The sequence below is a fragment of the Sparassis crispa genome, assembly GCF_003851025.1.
Source record: "Sparassis crispa DNA, contig_000007F, whole genome shotgun sequence".
NCBI classification, from domain to species: Eukaryota; Fungi; Basidiomycota; class Agaricomycetes; order Polyporales; family Sparassidaceae; genus Sparassis; species Sparassis crispa.
The window spans coordinates 538,431-556,168 of NW_020939754.1; the positions used below are offsets into that span (position 1 = coordinate 538,431).

General features: G+C 52.9%; 5 protein-coding genes across 5 annotated transcripts; 3 read left to right on the forward strand and 2 right to left on the reverse strand.

The window, feature by feature from the left end:
• SCP_0801760 (glycoside hydrolase family 16 protein) lies at positions 1-1,841 on the forward strand (the record flags this gene model as incomplete). The annotated part of the gene is made up of 3 exons (XM_027760768.1): positions 1-797; positions 850-1,673; positions 1,729-1,841. 3 exons carry the CDS (start codon positions 1-3, stop codon positions 1,839-1,841), a joined length of 1,734 nt encoding a protein of 577 aa, XP_027616569.1.
• Positions 1,842-2,877: 1,036 nt separating this feature from the next.
• SCP_0801770 (Elongation factor G, mitochondrial) lies at positions 2,878-6,259 on the forward strand (the record flags this gene model as incomplete). Its single annotated transcript, XM_027760769.1, has 14 exons — positions 2,878-3,183; positions 3,236-3,398; positions 3,453-3,541; positions 3,734-3,810; positions 3,856-4,011; positions 4,063-4,585; positions 4,639-4,737; positions 4,793-4,936; positions 4,993-5,292; positions 5,351-5,570; positions 5,637-5,783; positions 5,843-5,865; positions 5,920-5,996; positions 6,178-6,259. 14 exons carry the CDS (start codon positions 2,878-2,880, stop codon positions 6,257-6,259), a joined length of 2,406 nt encoding a protein of 801 aa, XP_027616570.1.
• Positions 6,260-7,114: 855 nt separating this feature from the next.
• On the reverse strand, positions 7,115-7,943 carry SCP_0801780 (predicted protein; the record flags this gene model as incomplete). Its single annotated transcript, XM_027760770.1, has 2 exons — positions 7,115-7,277; positions 7,342-7,943. The coding sequence occupies 2 exons, from the start codon at positions 7,941-7,943 to the stop codon at positions 7,115-7,117; spliced, it is 765 nt and encodes a 254-aa protein (XP_027616571.1).
• Positions 7,944-8,335: 392 nt separating this feature from the next.
• Positions 8,336-9,712, reverse strand: SCP_0801790 (Global transcription regulator sge1; the record flags this gene model as incomplete). Its single annotated transcript, XM_027760771.1, has 2 exons — positions 8,336-9,118; positions 9,170-9,712. 2 exons carry the CDS (start codon positions 9,710-9,712, stop codon positions 8,336-8,338), a joined length of 1,326 nt encoding a protein of 441 aa, XP_027616572.1.
• A 3,428-nt stretch (positions 9,713-13,140) lies between these two features.
• SCP_0801800 (WSC domain-containing protein) lies at positions 13,141-17,433 on the forward strand (the record flags this gene model as incomplete). The annotated part of the gene is made up of 24 exons (XM_027760772.1): positions 13,141-13,191; positions 13,252-13,352; positions 13,405-13,538; positions 13,592-13,690; positions 13,740-13,833; positions 13,887-14,017; positions 14,073-14,182; positions 14,234-14,370; positions 14,420-14,550; positions 14,609-14,687; positions 14,739-14,769; positions 14,821-14,915; positions 14,973-15,103; positions 15,156-15,274; positions 15,334-15,396; positions 15,454-15,804; positions 15,862-16,081; positions 16,136-16,401; positions 16,460-16,486; positions 16,552-16,555; positions 16,610-16,788; positions 16,846-17,071; positions 17,126-17,143; positions 17,198-17,433. 24 exons carry the CDS (start codon positions 13,141-13,143, stop codon positions 17,431-17,433), a joined length of 3,033 nt encoding a protein of 1,010 aa, XP_027616573.1.
• Between the last annotated feature and the right edge of the window lie 305 nt (positions 17,434-17,738).

The following is a 17,738-nucleotide window of genomic DNA, read 5'->3' on the forward strand; positions in this document are numbered from 1 at the left end:
ATGCCTACGCGACCGTCAACATCCTCATCTTCCTCGTCCTCGTCCTCGTCACCCGATGTTCCTCCTCCCACAATGGGGCGCACACGCGAGGTCCCTCTCCAGCCTCCCAAACCGCTCTTTTTCATCGACCACCGTCAAGCTGCGACAGAGAGCACGGAAGAAGCCAGCCGCGACCCGTTTCGCACTCCAGAAGCATCAATCCCAGGGACACCCAAGAATGTGGGAGATAACCCGTTCTCTCCGCCGTCCAGCGTCATCAGCTTTAGTGGCGACAATATTATCCCGGGTAATGGCGGACATCTAGGAGAGGGGAGCCGGAGCAGCTCCGTTTTCTCTGACCGCCCGATGAACCGTAACCTCTCCTCCAGGGTGTCGGTGTCCTCTGGTCTGCGCAACCCCGTCGTCGAAGGCAGCATCCAGGAGACGACGCGAGCGAGTCTACCTCACGTGAACTCTGGGATCCGCAGCTCATACATGTCTCCGGCCGTCCTCTCCCGCCGCACGACCGTGTTCGAATCAAGCGAGATTGTACCCCGCATGGCCAAACGCGCGCGATCGACCATGCTGACGAGCGAGATCGAGAAGCCCTGGTTGACGGAGAAGGACGCTTACTCGCGTCTTTCGTACTTCCTCACGTACGCGATGATGTTCCTCGGCATCGCGGGCGGCGCAGTTCGATGCTACTTTGGATGGAAGGATATACCCCGTCTTGGAAACATCTGTTTGGTGATGGAGGACGACTTCAACTCGCTAGACACCAACGTCTGGTATCACGAAGTCGACATGGGAGGGTTTGGGTGAGTCACGTGAGAACATCTTCTGTGATCTGCACTGACGCTCGGCATACAGCAACGGCGAGTTTGAGATGACGACAACGTCGTCAAATAATTCGTTCGTGGAGGATGGTCGCCTGTACATCGTGCCCACTCTTACGTCCGACGTCATTGGGTACGACAACGTGATGAACGGGTACATGTATAATGTCTCTGGGTGTACGAGCGCGAACCTAACGTCCTGCGGCACCGTGTCCAACTCGACGGCGGGCACTGTGATTAACCCAGTGATGAGTGCGCGGTTGTCGACGTTGAACAGCTACAGCATTCAGTACGGGAAGGTGGAGGTGGTGGCGAAGATCCCGACGGGAGACTGGCTGTGGCCGGCGATTTGGATGCTTCCCGTGAAGAACACGTACGGGCCATGGCCAGCGTCAGGAGAAATCGACATCATGGAGGCACGGGGCAACGGGATAAGCTACCCGGCGCAGGGCGTAAACTACGTGCGGGGCTCGCTGAACTGGGGTCCGACGTCGTGGCTGAACTCGGTGTACAAGACGTACGGGTGGTGGACGAACCGGAGGTCGACGTTCGCGGACAACTTCCACACATACACGGTGGAGTGGTCACCCAAGTTCGTCCGCATCTACGTCGACACGCGCTTGGACTACATGCTCGATCTGAGCCTCAACGAGCCGTTCTTCAAGCGTGGTGACTACCCCGAGACGATTCTGAACGGGTCGCAGTACATCGTGACGCCGAACCCTTGGGAGGACGGCACGCCCAATGTTGCGCCGTTTGATCAGCCGTTCTACCTTATCCTTAACGTCGCCGTCGGTGGCACCAATGGTTGGTTTCCCGATAATGTGGGCAACAAGCCATGGTTGGACGGTTCGCTCAGTGAGTACCCGTACCGAGTCGCTTCTGGTCACCTCTGACAGATGTCCTACCCTAGCTGCTATGCGCGATTTCGCTGCCGCACAAAATACCTGGTCGCAGACATGGCCATCGAACTACCAAGACCGTGCGCTCGTCGTCGACTCGGTGAAGATGTGGGAGATGTGCTAGATGTCTGATACTATCCAACGCTCGGACGATTTGAAGTTTTGCGTTCTCTGCGTATCGACGATCTTCCGGTCGTACATTGTGAATCGCTATTGATCGTTCTCACCTTCGCTTGTCTTTCTTGATCAGAGTTCGCTTCGATTTATGAACTGCTTGGATTTCTGTAGAGTAGCACAAGGCGTAGTGCGACATAATGACGTCTGCCGCTTGGCTTACGTGTGATAAATTACCTACATCAATCACAGACTTAGATGGAGCACTGCTAGCTATACATAACTAACACTTCATTTCCGCCGCAAAATACCACTTGCCTTGACTTCGGCGCACATGGTAGAATTACGACTTCCTCCGGCGATAGTACGATATATAGAGAGGCAGAATCATCCCTCCCACATAAAATGTAGGCACCCAAGCAAGTTCATGAAGAAAGGATGTGTGAATCATGATATTGAGCGTTCGAGAACCAGCATGGAAACAGGACGGTGCGGCAGCAAGGCTGCTTTTACTCACCTTCTCAGCAGACTCCGATTATAATATATATTCAGAAGTGAATTCGGTACTTCGGACGACCGCGGGAAGGAAACTGTTAGCACAAGAACGCTCAGCTTTGTCTTGTTTTTCATTGCTGCTCCGGTGGTTCTGAGTTACTGTCGAGTAGCTAAAGAGGGCGTTTTGAAGGTGTTCACGTGATAGGGTTTCGCGACGCGTTCAAGGCACGTGAGCTTTCGGATGGCGTTCGTGCTGCCCTGCCAGGAGACACCGGACCCTTCCATTTTGCTACCATAGAGTTTCTTTGGAATATTTATTGCTCATGTTGTGATATCCCGAGACCTTGAAGACGGCAACGACATAGGCGTTGCGGGAAAGTTACTATTTATCGATCTGGTGCCACCGAAGGTAAATAGCAATCAATAGAGGATCTAGATCTGCTGAAATTTAGCTCTCGACTCGGAGTGCAGCGGAGAGGTCCGGTCGTCCAGCTTGAGCGGTTCCTCTACTGTAATTCTCTGCGGCGGAGCAGTTGCAGGGCTTGTCTGCGATGGTGACAACGGCGCGCCTGGTCTTCCAGGCATGTCTGCGGGCACGACCACAATCTCGCTTACTCACTCGTCTCTCTGGTTTGTCGTGGTCAAATAGAACTGCTGCCACTGCGGCTGCGCTGAAGACGGAAGAACCTGAAGATTCTTTCGGCTTCGAACCGCCCACGTATCTGTTGACCGACAAAGATGAGCAGCGACTGAGGTTCCAGCGCAACATTGGGGTGTCCGCACACATCGATTCAGGGAAGACTACCCTGACCGAGCGCATTTTGTACTACACTGGACGCATACGAGACATTCATGAGGTACCACTTTTCACTGATACTATCCTCTAACTTCTGACGTTTTCTGTGGTAGGTCAGAGGCAGGGACAACGTCGGTGCGAAAATGGACAGCATGGACCTTGAGAGAGAGAAGGGTATTACCATTCAGAGTGCGGCGACGTTCTGTGATTGGCAGACAACCTCGCCTGTGACTGGAGAAAAGAACAACTATGCTATTAACATTATTGACACTCCAGGTATGTGGTCAGCGTATATTCATGGAACGACTGAGTGAACTTCAGCATCATTAGGTCACGTAGACTTCACTATCGAGGTAGAACGTGCGCTGCGTGTACTGGATGGTGCTATTCTGGTCTTGTGCGCTGTAGCAGGTGTGCAGGTGAGTACATTTCCGTGAATGTGGGTAGTAAGTTCAGTCGTTCCGCCAAAGCCTGTAGGCGAGCTGGCAGAGCGCCGATGCTTTCTCATGGTGACTTTGAGTCTACGCCGCTTTCGTGGTTTGCAGCATGACGACGGCTGATCTTCTACTTTGTCACCAATGTTTTACCTTACTCATGTGTGCGCTCTCCAGAGTCAAACGACAACGGTCGACCGGCAAATGCGGCGCTATAACGTTCCTCGAATATCGTTCATTAACAAGATGGATAGGTAGATATACTGGTGCTCCATTGACGCCTTGCTAACTCCACCTAGGCCTGGCGCAAATCCATGGCGTGTGATTGACCAAATCCGGACAAAGCTCAGGATTCCTGCTGCCGCAGTTCAAGTCCCGATTGGTGTCGAAGACCAACTTAAGGGCGTTGTCGACCTGGTTCGCTGGAAGGCCATCTACAACGAGGGCGAGAAAGGGTATGTAGGAGCACATGTTCACACTGGTCTACTCTTACGCTACTCGCCCAGTAACACCATTGTGGAATCAGACGAAATCCCGGCAACCGTAGTGGACTTCGCGAAGGAGAAGCGTCGCGAGCTCCTCGAGCAGCTTGCGGAAGTTGACGACGAGATTGGCGAGTTGCTCATCATGGACGAAGAGCCCAATACTGTACAACTCGCCGCGGCCATCCGGCGCGCCACGGTCGGGCTGAAGTTCACGCCTGTCTTTCTCGGGTCTGCCGTCAAGAACACTGCAGTGCAGCCCCTCTTGAACGGTGTCTGCGCGTACTTGCCTACCCCCGCCGAGTCGCCCGTCGTAGCGCATGACACTGCGCTCGCTGTCGATGCTCCCCCCGTTCCTCTGGTACCTGCTGCGGTTGCTCCGCTCGTCGCTCTTGCGTTCAAGCTGGAAGAAGGTCGGTATGGACAGCTGACGTACATGCGAGTGTACCAGGGCACGATTCGCAAGGGACAGTTCATCTTCCATGCGCGCACCGGTAAGAAGGTCAAGGTGCCCCGCCTGGTGAGAATGCACAGTAACGAGATGGAGGTGAGCATGCCATTGCTGGAGTTTCCCCAATCTGCTCATAGGTGCTTGTGCAGGATATTGAGGAGATCGGTCCTGGCGAAATCTGCGCCATCTTTGGTGTGGACTGTGCGTCCGGCGACACTTTCACTGATGGTTCGACGAGCTACTCCATGGTAGGTACCATTCACACTGTGGTGCAGTACAGTCGGCTAACGGCGCGCCATCTAGACGTCTATGTTTGTCCCCGAACCCGTCATTTCGCTCGCTATCAAACCTGTAGGTCAGGAGACGCCCAACTTCTCTCGTGCTTTGAACCGGTTCAAGAAGGAAGATCCTACGTTCCGCGTGCACGTCGACAAGGAGTCTAAGGAGGTGAGCGCTATCAGCTTTCACAGGACTGTCCGTACTGATAGTTGAGTGTTTCGCAGACCATCATTTCCGGTATGGGTGAGCTCCACCTCGAGATCTACGTCGAGCGTATGAAGCGTGAGTACAACGTCGACTGTACGACCGGCAAGCCGCAGGTCGCGTTCCGCGAGACGATCACACAGCGCGCGGACTTCCACTACACGCACAAGAAGCAGAGTGGTGGTGCGGGTCAGTACGGTCGCGTCATTGGGTACGTCGAGCCGATGGAGTTCGACTCGAAGACCGGCCAGGACGTCGCGTTCGAGAATGTCGTCATGGGTGGGAACATCCCCACCCAGTACATCCCCGCTTGCGAGAAGGTGCGTCAAGTGTGCTTCGTGCGAACTATGGTCACTGATTGACATCAACTTTTTGTAGGGATTCTACGAGGCTCTGGAAAAGGGTAGCTTGTCTGGAAACGAGGTCTGCGGGTGCCGGCTGGTGTTGCAGGATGGTCTTGCGCACTCCGTCGACTCCTCCGAATTGGCTTTCCGCCAAGCTATGATTGGTGCGTTCCGTGATGTGTATTCGAAGGCAAAGCCTGTCATCCTGGAGCCTATCATGTCGGTGGAGGTCATTGCGCCCTCCGAGTTCCAGAGTAAGTGCATGGTCTTGCATTATGTTCTGCCTCGTCATCTAATATCACGTTCCCCTTCGCTCTTAGGCGCCGTTATTGGCAGTCTGAACTCAAGACGCGGAACGATCACTGACAGCGAGGTTCGGGAGGATGAGTTCACGGTCACCGCCGACGTCGCACTCAACGACATGTTCGGTTTCTCCAACCATCTCCGCGGTGTGACTCAGGGCAAGGGTGAGTTCGACTTTTCTAGTCTCATCCTTTGATGCGTTCTAACTGCGCCGTGTCACCAGGTGAATTCAGCATGGAATACAAGGTACATCCGGTGGTCCTTCCCCGTTACACGCTAATACTGACTCACCTCCCTCAGACGCACCAGCCCGTCTTACCGAATACACAGCAGGAGATTGCGGAGGCTTACCGCAAGAGCTTGCCGCAGGCTAAAAAGTAAGCAGTCGCTATGATTATACGCATATCCTAGACGTAGTTTTCGTGATATTTATTGCATACGTTCTTCCTTATCCCCGCTCTACCGTACCTAATCGATGTCATGGTTTGGAGACGGTGGCTCTGACTGAACACGGATGAGGCGACACGACTGAGCATTCGCGTGGGATACCTGGCACAGGGAACTCTGTACTGATGATCATCAGTCCTGCTTTACACCACCAAGTTCATGTCTTCGCGATCCCACCCACTCTCCGTACTAAGCACTCAACTCGAGAGCACTGCACATACCTCTTCAGAGGTGGACTTCAATGCAGAGGTAGTTATCATCTTCAATCTCTACGATGCGATCTCTGCCTTTCTGATTGGATATGAATGGGATCCGACAACGACAGCTTCAGGCCTGTTGTGTACAGTACACTATCTCATAATGCATAGCGTCGGTGCCCGGATTTTGCTATGCATTATGAGGTTTTATGCATTATGGCATTGGATTTTGGCTGTGAAGTGCGATTTTGTACCGCCCAAGGCCTATGCACTATGAGGTATTATGCATTACCATGTTATGCATTATGAGATAGTGTACTGTACTACATACAAGGATACGATCTGAGTCAGATAACTCGAGTCTCTTCTCATCGCACCCACAGGTTATTTCTGTGTCACTTTCGAGTGTCGTTCATTCGCATCCTCCTCCAGCCTTCCGCTGTATGAGGTGGTTCTCTGTCTTGAAGAGGGTCTCATATACTCTGCGAGTCTATCTGCTGTCTTGTGCACGATATCTTCGAATGCCATCATCGGCTCGATGTCATTGAGTTCACGTGGAGTTCACCGAGTGAACTCACGGACGTCGCATCGATGTGGTGCCAGAAGAAGACTGAGCATACTTTGGCTGTCGCTCGGCCGTCGCCATCCTTCACTTCGCATTATATACTTCTGCTAATGACACTACATACCTAGGCGACTAACACAAGCTAAGCGCGAGGATGACGGCCTGTCAGAAGTATGGTCATGCATTGCAGCTTGGAGTAGTTTGCAAGAGTGACGATTTATAACACTGGCTACGATATATATGTCGATGTCCACGGTTCCAAAAATCATCGGTCTGACTCCCCTGCCTATTGACCATCGAGGTCGTTCAGCGAGTCGTCCAAACCGACCACTGCTTCAAACGCGCTCGCCACCGTCTTGATGATGCCTCTGCTCGCCGGTGTGCCCGGATCGCTCTCTGTCTCTGATGCAGATGCCGAAGTTGGGTTAATGAGGTACTGTACTGCGTCCCTAGACCATCAGAGTCAGTTCCGCCACACGCTTTCCAGAGTTGGGTGGAACAATCTTGGCTCACCCAGTCTCGTGCGCTGCTGTAGAAGAGAGGCTGGCAAGGGGTACATGTTCCCTCACAGCACCCGCAATAGCGGACGCAAGGTCCTTAGACGCTATGCCGAGCGCCGCCGCCAGCTCGTTAATCCGCTGCTCCACCGACGCGTGTCCCCCGCTCGGCGGCGGCGTGCTCGTCGGCGCCACACCTCCCGGCCAACTCACACCCTGGCTCTGCATCCCCGGCGGACGCCTACCGAGCGCGAGGTTCCACCATCCGCCGACCTTCGCTTTCCACTGGAAAAGCCGCCATGTGTAGAAGGCGGAGACAATAACGGCAAATAAGGCGAGGTAGTACACGAAACGGTGGAGCGGTACGCGGGACAGCGGAGGCGAGATGGGAGCAGTCGCTTTCTTGCGGTCGCGGGGAGGCGGGAGGTCCGACGACGACTTCACTGCGGAACCGCGTTGTCGTACGTTTTGTGACATTACTTTTGGGTAGAGGGTGTGCAAAGTTTTGAGATACTGCGCTATGATTCGTACTTGAGAGTTGGAGAACGGGTTCGGGATTCTTATAAGTACGGCAGTGGGGAATAGTGACGTCATCTCTACCGGCGCCTGTTCACCCATGTAGTGCGTGGGTATATAAGCACCCGGACTGTGTAACTTGGATTCAAGTCGTTGAGCTCTTCGATGAGCAACCGTGGCCGTGGGATGAGGTGGGATTCTTGGAGGAATTAACTACAAAAACATCCTTACACTCGACCGTGTCTAACGTTGAGGAATGCGGTATGGTACACACAGACAACACAGAACAAGAGAAACATACACAAGTACAGCGTAATTGCAACCATAAATCCTGAGACGCAGACTAAACGATACACATCAGAACTCGACAGCCTATCGTACAAGTCACTCGTGGTATATGGGGCGTAAAACGTAGGAAAGCGCGAAAGGCATGGCATGCTGTAGAGCGAAGGTCCACAAACTACAAAATCGACGAAAACCGTAAAGCTATGTGACTACGCACCACCAGCATCGCGATCATCGCTCTCCGTATTCCGCGCGTCTTCCCTCTGCGGTTGCGGCACCTGAGGTGGAGGATATCCAGTATAGTGTGGCCACGACATGCCCGGATATGCAGCATAGCCGTGCGGGGGCGCATAGTACGGCGGGTACATTGCTGGCTGCGCTCCATCTACCGAATATCCGCTTGGGTACACCTGGGGCGGGGACGGTGTGTGCGCCGGTATCGGCGAAGAAGACGACGGTGGTGGGGGAAGCGCGGGGTAAGGCGGCTGCGAGTACATTGGTGGCAGGTACACTGAGGGCGGCGGCAGCTGGTAATAGCTGTACGGTGCGTATGTGTGCATTGTCGCCCCGTCCGAGTAGCCAGGCTGTGGCTGCTGAACCGCGTGTGCGTCCGCGCTCGCATGCGCGTCTGCACCGCTTTTGCTCTTGCGCGAGCGCTTCGGCGCCGTCCCGCTGTAGGGATCGTACCTCTTGCTCCGCTTGCCTGAACCGTCCTGGTCCCCATACATCGGCATCGACAATGGTGCTGCGACCAGCTGCGGCGACGTGTCCGCGTCATCGCCCTCCCCGCGGTACCGCGGGATCCCGTCCACGCCGATTTCTACCTTGGGCGGGTTCCGGAAATGGGTCTTGTCCAGGTACTCTGGACTTATGTCCAGCGAGGCGAGCTCCGGTAGCGTCGACGGCGCCCTCAGCCGGCCTTGCTCAACGTCTTCCACCTTGTAGTACGATATCAGGTGCTGCGCAACTCCGCCGATGGTGAGCGAAAAAGTCTGCGATTTATTCAGCGACAATTGTTTGAATTAATGAGACTGCTCATGCACCTTCTTCATCATCCCGCCCGGCTTGAACTTATAGCTGTTGGTCAAGCTGCCGACGAGGCTCCGCTCGCGCTGGCGATCGATGCCCATCCTGCTGGACTCACTCTTGGGCCGGCTGAGGGACTGCATGTCCTTGCCGTCGGCGAACTGGACCTGGTGCTCCTCCTGTGCAGCAGCAGCTGCGGCCGCGGCCGCGGCCTGCTGGGCCTGCTCCGCGCGGGCACTGCGATGGCCCGCCCCGCGCTTCTCGGTCTCGCGATAGAGGAGGAAATTGCCCAGGATGCGACTCGGACTCCAGAAAAAGCCGTCGGTCCAACGCTTGATCCCGCTCTCGTCCTCGTCAAACACGAACACGGAGCCTGAGGTGATCATTTTCCGCTCTGAGTCGACCAGGCGGCGGGTCACTCGGGGGATGAGCCCTCTGCGGGCGGCTTCGAGGATCAATAGCGCATCTCCCGTCGTCTCTATCCAACCCGTCCACGGCGGTTCCGTCCAGGAGTTCGAGGGGGGGTTAGATGTGGTCTGATTATGAGAATCCTGAGCCATGCCCCTGCTCGAATAATCTTTCTGTTCGACATCGTGGGCAACATCGAAGATGAGATGCGTGAGATTGAGATTCAAAAATCGAGTAAAGTTCGAAAACAAAGTTGACTAACCGCGAGTAAGATCTTGTCGGGGATGGTGGTGGAAAAGAAAGTTCGCGCCCCGCACAGCGCCGCCGCACCCCGCAAATTTGGGTGCGTGGGAATAACTCTACCTTTCTGAGTTCTCTCCTTTTCCTTGTCGTCGTACTGTAGAGGACCTGAGGACGACGACAAGTGTGGTGCTTGGCCCTTGTGGCTCTGGGTCGTGGTCGCTGTGTGTCGTGGGCAACGTGCTTTGCTATCGTCGTGGATGGCACCCCCGAAGAAGGTCCCTTGGAAGTTCTGTTATCTTGGCGCTTCACCTCGTAAACGCGCAACTGTGGATCCATAGAAAGCAATCCCGCGGATCGTTGCAGAAAATCCATCGGCGGCACGAATTGTGGTAAGGATTGAGACTACATCGCTGGGACTTGGCTGCGACCCTCGGCATTGCTCAGATGTGGTTCAGGACCCATGTATGTGGAGAGTTCACTTGAAGGCTCAGATCATCGAAGGGCTGATAGGAACAAATAGTCCGTGGTTTGCACACAGGGACAGTACAAGCGGTGGTTCTGACATTCCACCAGCATGGGTCATCACTTGGCGTGCCATGTGGACTCGCAGTTTCGCCGATGCTATAACGTTGTGGTGAGTTCCTTTAGCTTCAGAGCGCCTCTAGTAATGCGGGGAATGCTGTTAGGCGGGAGTCACTGTGACATACTTCCAATATGCACGTATACTGTTCCTGTGCCGCTGATCGTCATGAGGTTCTCGAGACGCGTACCTCTGCGACTTCAGTGTGCTCGAACTCCAGTTGGGATTTACCCTGGATGGTTGTGGTGGGCATGTGACAATTCTCGCTATGCAACCCTGTGCAGTGTCCAACCACTCCTTGTCTCCTGAGATGTGCATGGATCTAATGAATGTTCACCGTTGGTACCGTGGAAGGCACGAATGAGCGCATGTAGTCGGTGATTACTGGTGCGCCATATATGTACCTTGTTGTTCTGCCACCGTAATATGTAGTGTGTCTATGCAGTTTTGACAGGCTTTTCAAAAGCTTTCAGCCACTATCAATCTTTCGTGGACATCGTTCCGTTCCTATCCATCGCCGCCGTCTTCTGACAAGATTCTTCTGACTTGACAGAAGAGCTTAACCCCTGCCCGTTCCACTCCTCGTCAGCAATTCCCGAAGACTGCATCGTTCGCCCTGCTGATCGAAGGCCCTCCCGTTTGGTCATTTGGAGTTGCCTCGAACAGGGCGCAAGTGTACCTTCCATGTCTGGATTGGTCCTATCGAAAGTCTGAATTGTTGTTCCACAGCTTATTCCAGAGTGGTGACTCTGTGTCTCTCAACCTCGATTCGAATCCAGCATACGTTTCCAAAAAATGTACAATGGAGCACGGCACTTATTGGAATGTTCATGACTAGACGGCTTAGCCAAATCACCATTTATCGAAACTCCGTCTGTGGATCCATTCTCCGCGTGAAGATAGTCTTGGCGTGTCTACTACTTGTGGCGCGAAACGATGCCGCATGGCTTCCCCGGATCAATTTGCGTAGAAGACCTTCTACAATGGCACTTGTTCTTGGTTATACGCTCGGCCCGCTTGACCGACATATAGTGCTCTGTAATGTATCACGGTGAAGTGCGAACTCTCCGTAACAGTTGTGCAGCAATGTCCTTATGTGAGAGGTCAAGCTCCAAGATTCAGATGAATGGCTTACCACGCTGTGGCCGCCCGATCGATGAACCTGACCACGATGCCTGAGGGCAGGCGGCTTTATTGTCAGAGAACACACTCGATGATTGATGTAATCTCTGCGGGGCGTCTGACATCCGTCTCTGTCAAACGGGCTAAGCGGAGCACTGACGGCACGACGCACAAGGCTGGGCATTCTCAGTAGATCTAGTCCTGGTCACAGATGACATGAAGTGAACGTTGACTACAACGCCTACCGGTTGTGGAACCACCAGAGCGCTCCGTTGCGTCATCCTGGTGGCCGCTGCCAACCCATTTACGGATTCATCTGGTTCAACGTGTCATGTCATCGTGACCTACAATGACATGCAAACATTCATTTGTGGGGTAGTCGTGTCAATGGTCACGATCACCTGCCGCATCGGTGAGTCGTTCATCTTCCGTGATATATTTCAGAAGAGTCCAACCATGTACATGGATGTTTCACTGGACGAAGCCGCCATGCCAGTGAAATTTCTCGTGGCGCAGTCTTCACCGAGTTGTGATATGTGCAAAACGGATTAGTCTATTCAGAAACTCGGTTTACACAGAAACACTCCTGCTTTTGGTAATTTCGTGATGGCTCCGAAAAAAATCAAAGACGCTCATCTGTCAACGTTTAACAGCGGTCTCCTGGGTGGGCGACACAGCGACTCATGCCAGCGCCCAGCCGACGCGTACCAATGTTGTTCATCGGGTGCTGCTCATCGCCTACCGCGACGAGCAGTGGTGTCATGTCATTGTTAAGGTGATGTGAAGAAGCTTCGTATCAAGCGGGCATCTTGCGTGCCGAGCCAAAGAGATGGCACACACCACAATTCGGCAGCCGGCTGTTGCTCGTCGTCTCCAATGTTGACGCCGACATGGTACGCCCTGTGCGACATGGCGAGCAATATGGTGGTTGTCGGTGTCAGTGGTCGATGCCGTCTTTGGCGCCCATTGATAGATTTCTTTCCGTCTTCGCATTTTTATCTTCAGCAGTTCCGAGGGAAGGGGGTTTATTTTCCCGCGGCGGCTTTCTGAATAAACTCATCCTCCCTCCTGCATCACTGATCGACATTCCATGCATCCATGCCTATGTGCTCAGTGCTCTGTATTGATAGGTACCAGGTCTGCAGCTGCAGCACAGACAACGCCGACGCTCACGCCGCTAGATGCCGCTGATGTTAGTACCCTCCAATCACCACCCTGACTGGAGTCGATGCTTTTCTCATCGCACGTCTTCCTGCGTCTTCTTGTTACATGGTGATTGGTCCAACTGCTTCAAGGAGCGTAATACTCTGACAGTTGAGGATGCTGTGAAGAAGTAGAATTCGGAATACTTCAAACTGCAAGCGCCTCATTCAGTCCTGCTTATAGGAGGTGGGCCATTTGCCGCCCAAGAAACAGTGTTCCGCGGGATTCTTCCTTCTTTGACTAACAGAGGGAACAGAGGCCCCGAGGGCGGGGCACTGTCAGATTACTGACATAATCTCTTGCGATCCTCGTGCTGCCATGTCCCTCAATGTCAATGTTGTACGGACAAACGATAATGTGTATAAAAGGATCCCGAGGGAAATGGCACAATCGTTGCAGGATTCTTTGATCTCCGGGTTCTGAGGCTGCAACATGGGCACCCTCCTTTTGTATGCTGCAGCAGTCGCTCTTTTACTACCCGTCGTACGTCTATCGAAGCTTCTCTTGGGATGACTTTGCGCTCATCCTCCACTTTTCTGTTAGGTTCCAGCTTCTCATGTTCGCGCCGGTTCTCACTTGCGCCGTCGTCAAAGTGTTTCAGGACCAAATCTTCCGGCAAGTTGGACGTCTCAAGGATGTTATACGTTCGTATACAGACATTTCTGGGATTGGACCAACTTAAGCTGTAGTATGCAGCGACAATCCCGCATCTCGCACCCTTACTGGATCGACCTATACCGACACCACAAATATGACTGTCGAGTCATGCGTCAGCTTCTGTATAGCCGACTCGTACGTTTATGCCGGTGTCGAGTACGCACAGGAGTGCTGTAGGCCATCTTCTCCTGCGCCTCGTCTTCGAATACCGACTTCTGTATTCTAGATTGTGGGAACGGTCTTGAAAACGGGGGTATTAACACCACTGCCACAGAGTGTAACTACGCCTGCACCGGGAACGCTAACGAGACGTGCGGTGCTGCAGGTAATCCCTTCGTGTTCTATCGTTGGCTTATCTGAACATGCACGATTAGACCGTTTGAGCCTGTACTGGAGTGGTGCTCAACCACCTGCGCCACCCATCACTGTCCCTAGTGTGGGGTTGTGGGTCTCGCTCGGTTGCTACAGGTAAGCCATCGTATCTCACGCTCACAAAACATAAATGAAATGACCCGTTCCAGTGACTCGGTCAACAACCGTACTCTCAGTGCGCAGATAGGTACTCAAGGATCGGTTACTGTCGAATCTTGCACAAGTGCGTGCTACAATGCCGGCTATCCTTTCGCTGGGATTGAATATGCAGCCCAATGCTGTATGTCCCTTCCATCCAGCTTTAAGGTCAAAATAACATACGATTACTTGTACAGTCTGTGGCGCAAATTTGGGGAATGGTGGTGCGCCAATCTCGTTGTCGAGCTGCGACATGCCATGTGCCGGAAACAGCTCCGAATACTGCGGTGGTCCCGACGCGCTCAACGTAAGTAGGGTATTATTAGGACCATAAGCACAGGTAGTTTACTTTCAACAGATGTACAACTATACGGGTACTGTGCCTCCTCCAACATCACCTCCCGGTGGCGGTGGCGGCGGTGGAGGATCCAGCTCTCCTGTGTATCCAGTGACCAGCGGACTGCTATATCCTTGGGCATACGCTGCTTGCTATGTGTAAGTTACCCTTTCTACAGGATTATGTCTCACTTAGAGAGCTTTACAGGGATAATGCATACGGTCGCGTGATGAGCTATGAATTTCCGGACAACCAGAATCTCACCGTTGAAATATGTATCGAGGGTTGCGCGGCACAGAACTATACGCTGGCTGCAATGGAGTACAGCGTTCAATGCTGTGAGTTCTCCGCAGTGTAATATAGTCAGATTGGAGCCCGACGGTTTGTGTCCTACAGTCTGCGCGGATGATTTGGTCAACGGCGCTGTTACCGCCGGGGAATCCTCTTGCGACATGGGATGTGGGGCAAATGCCACGTGGGTTACACTCGCATATGTTCCACATACGGTATGCTAACTGCCATACAGGGAAGCTTGTGGCGGGCCGAACGCCCTCTCGGTGAGCACTTCGGAAATCGATTATCGCAATTTTTATTGACCTACACTGGAGGTGTACACCTCGACTGGGAACGTGACCGTATACCCCGTTCCAATTACTCTGAACACTAGTCTTCCTGGAGAGTGGCAGTACCAAGGATGTCTTGAGTGAGTTGATGCATTCTGAGCCTTATTGAAGCGCATATATTGAACTATACTTCGTAGAGAACCAGGAGCGAACAGAACATTCCCCTATCAGAACATCTGGACCGATAACAATACGGTTGAAGCATGCTTAAACCAGTGTGCTCTGTTCGGCTATCCCGCTGCTGGCCTCGAGTACGGCAATGAATGCTGTAAGTGTTCAGTTTCCTCCCTTGGAGTAGTATGGTCTAAAATCCATTTCAGGGTGCGGAGACGTGTCTGATGTTGCTGCCAATAGTCCCGGCTTTTCAGCAGCTTCAGACTGTTCCATGGCGTGTTCTGGGGACCCGATTCACCTGTGCGGAGGTCCGGAGAGATTGCAGGTATATTCTATTATTCTTATTGACCTGGGAGATGCCGCTCATATCTTTTCTGATCCTAGCTCTACTACTGGAATGGATCCTTGAATACCTGGAACACACCTGAAGTTACCGGGTGGTACGAGGTATGCAAATATGTTGAAGTTGTTCATCGACTTTGTGCATCAATAATCCACTTTTAGTTCCTCATTGGTGGCCTTGTGGTTCCCCTTGTTGCAACACTTGGGATCAACAATAAGATCTCCTTCGTTGAGAAATATGGTACGAGCGAATATGCTAACTCAACGGGCGCATATGAACTGGACCTCTCGCTCACCAATAACTTCGAGTTGGCATGGCGCACGATGCACGTGAAGACAGATGTCTTCTGTTCCGGATCCATTGTTTTACCCGATAGAGGCGCCAGGCAGATCAATGTCGGCGGATGGAGTCTGGAGAGTACCTACGGTGTCAGACTGTATACTCCGGACGGCAGCCCCGGTGTCAACGGAACAAATGACTGGGAGGAAAATTACGAGGAACTCAGTCTGCAGGTACGGTTTTTCTAGGATAATTTCTGTTGGCATACGCTTATCCCCCCATGCTAACAGCGTGGGCGTTGGTATCCTTCTGCTCTTCTGCTGTCGAATGGAAGCATTCTCGTGGTGGGTGGTGAAGTTGGAAGCAATGGTGCACCCGAACCCACCTTAGAGATACTACCCACGCCGGCAGGAGGACCCACGTATATGTTCCTGGACTATTTAAATCGTACCGATCCGAACAACCTCTATCCATTCCTGCACGTCCTTCCAAGTGGACGCATCTTCATCGGTGGGTCCTTTCGCAAACTCAAGGTTTCATGTGGGCTTACCGCAGTTGTTGCAGGCTATTACAACGAAGCGCGAATCCTCGACCCTGTGACGCTCGACACTGTGCAGGTGCTGCCCAACATGCCCGGATCCGTTACCAGTTTCCTTGCTGGTAGAACATATCCGATGGAAGCGACCGCCGTTCTTTTCCCACAATACGCACCCTACACTGATCCTGTGACACTTCTCATCTGTGGTGGGTCTAACTTCGGTATCGCCCTTGACAATTGCGTCAGTATCGTGCCGGAGGCTGAGAACCCTGAATGGACGATCGAGAGAATGGTACGTCACCGTCACTATGTTCACGCAACAATACTGCTGTAGGCTAATCCACCTCTAGCCCTCCAAGCGAGTGATGACATGCATTGTGAGCATTCTAACGCTGTATCCAGTTCGTTCATGTTTAATTCTTGTACGCGATGCTTCCTACAGGCTAGTGAGTCACCTCCTTGCAACGCCTGTGTTCGTTGCCTCTGATCTCCATCGACAGCACTTCCCGATGGAACGTTCCTCATCGTCAACGGTGCTCAAGCTGGAGTTGCTGGCTTTGGTCTCGGATCTAATCCTAACTACAATGCCTTGCTCTACGACCCTTCCAAGCCAGTCAGCCAGCGTATATCTATACTCAACACCACCATCGTCGCTCGCATGTACCATTCGGAGGCCACTGTATGTGATTATTGCCTCAATTCATCTTCTCGCTGTCTCAACCCCAATGACTCCTAGCTTCTTCCTGACGGTAGGGTTCTCATCTCTGGAAGTGACCCGCAGACTCCGGGATACCCCGAAGAAATGAGAATCGAGGTGTATATTCCGCCGTACTTGGTCACAGGACTAAAGCAGCCCAACTTCACGGTGGCGGAGAATGACTGGGACTATGGTGGCACGTATACCATCACAGTCAGCCTCTACCAAGGTACGACCGACACGATGAGGGTCTCTCTAGTCGCTGGTGAGTCTTCATTATTCATACTTTGGCTCTGTCACTTATCAGGTTCTTTCGCAGCCACATCCAGTACCCATGGTTCGTCTTGCTTGTAAAGGAAATCAGCTGCAGTTTTTCATTCTCTTTTCTCAGGAAACATGATGGACGGAAGGATCCTCTTCCCCGAGTTCTCGTGCCAGGGCAACACTTGCACGGTCACAGCACCGCCGAATACGTACGTCTCGCCCCCCGGCTGGTTCCAGTTGTTCGTCCTTGACGGCCCGACGCCCTCTACCTCCAACTGGGTCCGCATTGGCGGAGACCCCGCCGAGCTTGGCAACTGGCCGAACTTCCCCGACTTCACTCTACCTGGGGTGGGTCCGTTGTAAGCTAATGCGTGTCTGCTTTCGTTGTTCGTGTGCCCTTCTGAATATTTAAGAACATTGTGTTGCTTTGCGTTACCACTCCTTTGAACCAGAACCTTAACCCTTGGACTCATTCCTTTATCGTTCGTTTGGGCATACCAGTTGTCTGTTGTGACGTTATGTTGTATCACTTTTCTGGGGCTTGTGATGTATGGACGCTGGCGATTGCATCTATATCCGGCTGAATCTTCTATCGCTGTTCAAAAAAATGCGAACATAGTTGTAATGGGCTACCACCCTCCTGACACGCAGTCAGGGATCCTGGCCCC